At 38.6% G+C, this 6,000-nt stretch overlaps 1 protein-coding gene across 9 annotated transcripts in view; it reads right to left on the bottom strand.

Annotated features, from left to right (window-relative positions):
- The window catches only part of PLCB4 (phospholipase C beta 4), a 198,813-nt gene continuing 192,813 nt past the window's right edge, over positions 1-6,000 (bottom strand). For 7 of the 9 annotated variants that reach the window (XM_062610270.1, XM_062610280.1, XM_062610251.1 and 4 more), the window contains 2 exons: positions 4,581-4,617; positions 1-1,794 (listed from right to left, as the gene is read on the bottom strand). In XM_062610270.1, the coding sequence (XP_062466254.1) occupies positions 1,706-1,794; positions 4,581-4,617 (126 nt within the window). In that variant the 3' untranslated portion in view covers positions 1-1,705. The remainder of the gene's footprint in view (positions 1,795-4,580; positions 4,618-6,000) is intronic. The other 2 variants (XM_062610235.1, XM_062610242.1) reach the window with 1 other exon arrangement.

Here is a 6,000-nt window from a genome sequence, read left to right as displayed (position 1 = left end):
TTTGAATTTTCATGGTTTTTATTAGAGAAGTTGAAAGTTTCATCTCAGGACTGACAATAACATAATTCTCTCTCTTCATTTATTTTGTTTATAGGAATATGTAGAATTTGTTTGTACAAGCATATACAACAAAGTAATCGGTGCTTAGTACATTGAAATCAGGAATCTGATTTGTTCTAAACTACCAGTTTTCCATGCAGTCATCCTTGAATTGGCAGCATGGACAAATTCCAAGCAGAATGCTTACATGCACGGTTTTGCAATATAACTACAGCAAGCTCTGGAAACATGCAAATTAACACATTAGCAAATTGTTTTTATAGCTAATGGACATAAAAAGGTTATTCCTGATATGAAATTCTGAAAATCTGCATAAATACTTCTGTGTAAAATTAAATTAGTTATGTACTTTTCTTTTACTACAAGTATCAAGAATGCCCACGTAATTAATATACACACATATATATAGAGACCTTGGTATGCTAAAAGTCTTTGTAATTAATCAAACAATATTCTGTGCCGTACATTTACTCAGTATTTACCAGCTAGTAGAATGACTGTGGTCACAGAGTAGGCATTACCGTCTTAGTAGCATTGGTATCACATGCAAACATACTCTTAGCATTTCTGTTTACTAGTTTTACCAGGTGGCAACATGTATGTGGTTTTCTACAATGTTGTGATTCTGAAGTGTATAAATACTTTGTACATTTTCACAGTTACAAACTTTTTGCCAAAAGCCGTTTAAATAGTCTTTAAGTTACAATGAACTGTAGTATCTGGGATCTGCAGCAACGGGGTCAAAATGCAACTTCTGTACAAGCGATGTAGGATGTAAACTTTTCTTAAAGTGCCTAATACACAATTCCTTAGAGCACTGATCAGTTTTGGCACTAACACACTGTATTTCCCTCATGCTAACCACTGTAGGATATCATTTTCTTTCAGACATGATAAGAGTTGATATGGCACTTGTGAATGGCATCACTGGACGGCAGAAATACCCTGTCAGGTTCCTGTTACAGCTGATGAACTTGGCCGATGACTTTGTACATACTGTACTTTTGAATATACGCAGTTCACTTTCAACTGCCTGCTGCTTGAAAAATACTTGGAAATAGAGTTGAAAATTGCTCAAACTCAGCTCCTTACTATACTGATTATTACGTGTGACTTAGCGGAGGATCCAGTTCAGTGGGCTCCAAGACATCAGGTGCTGAGCATCTGAGTTGTTGTTGCTTGTCAGGATACGGCAGCATGGGGTTTCTACACAACATATCACGCATAGTGACACAAACGGTAAATGACTTGATTACAGTTTTGTTGCCATTTGAGATGATGGTAAAAATCTTTGTTGGGTTTCAAGGCTCTGATTGTGTAATTCTGATGCAGGCAGGCTGCCTGGTGAGATACAGGGAGGAATACAGGACTGGGTTTAAAAAAAGCTGTCTTCATCTTCTGATTAGTGTTTTTCTGAACAGAGGAAATTCTTATGGAAATCCAACAACGGAAAGTCAGTGCCCAGTGTTAAAAAAGAAATAATGCAAACCTTAAGACACGGTGGTCCGCAGCTATTTATATGTTAAAAACAAAAACCAAACCAGCCCCCCAGCCAAAAAACAAGAGTAAAAACATGGAAAAAAAGCCCACTTTTCAGCCTCAGCAGTTTTGAATTTTGCTCTCATTTTAAGGATGTTCTCCAACTTCAATTTGCTTGTTGAGGCTTTAGACCACTGTTGCCGGCCTGCGATCCATCTCTGCTTCCAGCTTCACCATCTGCTGCATCTCCTTTGCCTGCAATCCAAAACAACCGCATGAAGCGTTGCATTAGACCTTTTGTTCAAAGTGAAGCACATGGTTTACATGATAGTGTCTGAGTGAAATACAGGCAAAACACACTGAAGACAAATGTAGTAACATTATGTTTACCCCTCCAGCATCATTCTGGTTTCAAAATCAGATGTAATTCCTATGTCTACAAGGAACTGTCTACAAATCCTTGGGAAGTATTTTTGCTCCTATTCCAAGACTCACAGGTTGATTTTCTTAAGGAGTGTACGATAAAAATGCAAAAGCTCCAATTCTGTGAAGAAAACCAGGCAGATGCTGATTCAACTGTTCTTTGGGAATGTCTCTGGGAACGTATGTGTTTCACTGCTGCTGTGTGAGTACTGCAATGTGTTACATCATGAAATGTTTGGAGAGTTCCTCTATGATCGGGACTGGTTTCCTTCATAAAGACAATAATGACAAAAATCCACCAGCGTAAGATCTGCCCTCAGTAATGCTTATTTTTAATAATAATTTGTAAAAAATAATCTCCATCTGGCCTGGAGATCCTTATGATTACAGACACGGTGTTTTCACCTCAGGACTGCAATGTGCTCTATGGGATTACACACACTGAATCCACCTGAAACTATATCCAAATGCTTTGTGCAAAATACAGCAATGAATGCATGCCAGATCTCGGTATAAACTCTGCATGCCTCAGGCTTTGCAAGCAGAGCTTAAGCACTGTATATAAATAGCAACTGGCCTGGGAATCCCCTGCTTGGAGAGAGCTTTTCTAATTCCTGTCCTCTCCTCTCTCTCATAGATACGCACACACATTTACTCCTCCTGCGGCTCAGTTACAGATTAGAAGGTGCACTTTGGTTTGAAACTCTGTAGTTTAAAGGAACTGGGAGTCAGCATCACTTCATTTTCTCTGAGGGCTCTCAATCTGAGAAGTTATTTAAATCCATAAGCCAAAGGACTCTGAATAATTAAATCCAGAGGGCAAGCAAATCCATCTATCTTTACAATCAAGCTCTTGAGGATTAGGACAGGTTTAGGAAGAGGCAAACCAAGGTAGTACTTCCTTTGGTGTAACTGCTCTGTACCTGTCATGTAGGGGAGAATGGTTAGTAGACTTCATTTACAGAAACTATGTTCCCCAAAAAGTTGTACATGTTGCTTAGACAGGGAACTTTGCTCTACAAGCTCCTACTTAAGGAGTCACCTATTCTGGATGTGCAAACGTATCTGCGTAAGTGAAAATGGGCAGATGTAGTTCTAAGGTAATAAGATGCACAGCTATTCATTTTGCAAGGTAAATGTGAGTTTGTACAGACGTGATACACGTGCCTTCTTGAAGAATCTAGCCCTGTACTTCCATAATCATCATCCTGGGGAAAAAAGTAATTATGATAATAGCAAAGCAACCGTCATAAATATGATTAAAAATTAATCGACACTCTCCATTTAAATGAGTTAAAAGCTTGAAAGTAATGAAGAAATAATTTTAACATGAAAATATGGAAACATAATAAATAAATCAATATGTACAACCTCTTCTGAAATGTTGGCTGGATTTTGCCTGTGTGTGAAATGAAATTCCAGCTAAAACAAAACCCTGTGGTTGTTCCTTAGTGACCCACACATCTCACATTTTAGGCTTGGGACTTAACTACCAGCACAAAGTGTCCTATATATATTCTGCAATATATATATTCTCCAATGTATGGCGTACAGAATTAGTTTAGAGAGAACCTGGCTTCAAAGAACACATTAGCATAGGACCAGGATGACTGTTTTTGCTACTCTGAGGCCGGTTCAGGCAGCACATTGTGAACACATAAGCACCCACTTTAAGATGAGCCTTTTGGAAGGCAGTGTTGAAGCTACAGTGAATTCATGGAATGAGCGGCAGCTAATGGACTCTATTTTCAAGATGCTTGCAGTCTATTGAGATTTAAGATAGGCTAAGAACAACATACAGTAACAGCATAGCAAAAATGTATTTTTCCTAGCCTAACGAATGCTTTTCTTCTTCATTATGTGTCTGTAAATAAAAGCTAAAGTGGGTGCTGTCAGACTCAGTTGTCAATTCAAGAAAGTAATTCAGATCAGGCAATACTGTTCAACTGGATGGTCAATCTTAACGCAACTATCTCCCTTGGTAAGACAGGGGTTAACATAGATTTCTTGTGAGTAACAATTATTTAGGAAGCCACAGCAGCACAGCCAGCTGGTAAGTATAACTGCCATACCTTATAATGTGTTGGATTTTAAAGTGAATTTTCAAGTGCTGGAAGCCTCTCTTTCTACTGACACCAAAAAACTATTTCCAGCCATCTATTCTACATTTTGCTATTCTTAGTGTGGAATTAGTTATTTTATTACCATACTAATAGATGTGGACACCTTTTGTCTGACTACCAGCATTAGCAGTTAATCATATGTATGTCAACACTAAAGGAGTTTTCTTAGATCAGTAGACACTTCTCACAGACAGTTTAGAACTCTAAGCATATCTTCCAGTAACGACAGCTAATGTACAACAGAAATTAATCTCTAGGTATTTCCTCTGCACATCACTGATCATATGCATCTGAATTTGAGATGCTAAAGCACAAAATACTGTTAATATTGTGTCAGGCTCAAATATCTGTGTGCAAACAAGATTAACATTGTGTTCACTATGTCAATTGTACTTCCCAATGGTTGCATTTACAAGGAGGGCTCCAACGATAATGATTTAACTTAGAAGGAAAGCACACTGAAAGAATAGGTTGCTTATTATACGTCCATCCTACCTTGTGTTTGAGACACTGCATGACAGGATTTCAAAAGCTGTTTGTACAAAAATAATAATGTCAAAATTGAGTAATACAACAAGAAGCAAAATAAATGAATGAAAACTGAAGTGAGATTGAAAAATTAATGCAAGAAAAACATACATAAACCAAAACAAATTTAAACTCATAACAGTTTGTATTGAAGGCTGTTTCACCCATAATTCTACTTTTATACATTGGATATTTGTATGAAAAATTTCATCTCTTGGTTGATCAGGAAAAAAGCTAATTATGTTTTGAAACTCTCATTAAACAAATACCACCTTTATCTTGATCCAACTATCTTTCATACATCCATGTTTGTAATAATGAAACCAGAGCCAGCTGGGGGTTTGCACTGGTGCACTTCTGGGGCTAAAAGGAAGTAGTCAAAACAGCAGGTATGAAAAATGTGCTCTGATGGATCAAATTAGAGTGAGTTAAAAAGCTGTTAAGGGACTACCCCTGTGGCAGAGGCCACTGCATGCACACACAAAAGTGATAACCAGCATGTGAATGGTCCTACTCCATTTAATCACTGATGATTTAAGATGACCTTTATCTCTGCTCTGAAATGGAGTATGAGCAAGCTCATGTAAGCTGTTACCATCTCTCAGCAGTGGAAGCTGTACCCCAGGTGAGGGAAGTATCTAATTGCTGAAAGAGGTGACTCCTTCAATGATTCACACTTAGTTCCCAGCAACCTCCTTCCCTTATACAGAACATATTTATCACATTGCGGTTAAAAAGCACAATTATAATAACCATTTCCTCTTTTCCTTATGTTTCTAAAAAATGGCTCCAAAGCCCTCTGAAGCCAATGAAAAAAAACACTTAACACCTGTCTCTGGATCAAGCCCATCATTTCTTGTCATGCCATTTATAGGGAGTTCTCTCGTATGGTCTCTGCAGTGACACCACAGATCTGCTGTAGCCCAACTTCCTCCCCTGCCTTTCAGTTATGTGCAGATAGTGCTCACGAGCAGACTAGTCTGACAGACCCCTTCATGTTGGATGTTAGTGCACCTACATACACCCTGTAAGGGAAAAGAATAGGAATCTGGTTGTCTGGAAGGGAGGTGGAGTGATCTGAACACAGAGCCATTGTGGCTGGGGCTTGGTGGCAGCAGCTGCCTGCAGTCCTACATGCTGTCACTCCTCTAGAAGTTAACCAGGCTGTAGCTTTTGGGGCTGCAGGACTCTCCTGAGAGTGGAGATAGTTGATTTGCATGTACTCTTCTCCCTGTTTCCCCTCTGCCAGACGGCTTTAATTCATACTATGATGTTTGTCAGAGAGTTCAAGTTCTGAACTTTTAATAAAGAAGTAAGTACATAATCCTTAAAAGTAATGGGTATTAAATGCACTCCTCTCTTATCTCACTGAACTGCTGAGTATCTG

The sequence above is a fragment of the Pezoporus occidentalis genome, unplaced genomic scaffold (genome assembly GCF_034315485.1).
Source record: "Pezoporus occidentalis ecotype Australia unplaced genomic scaffold, CSIRO_AGI_Poc_V1 ctg10, whole genome shotgun sequence".
Taxonomy (NCBI): domain Eukaryota; kingdom Metazoa; phylum Chordata; class Aves; order Psittaciformes; family Psittacidae; genus Pezoporus; species Pezoporus occidentalis.
The sequence above is the reverse complement of the archived record's forward strand: the minus strand, read 5'-3'. Positions and strand labels throughout refer to the sequence as shown.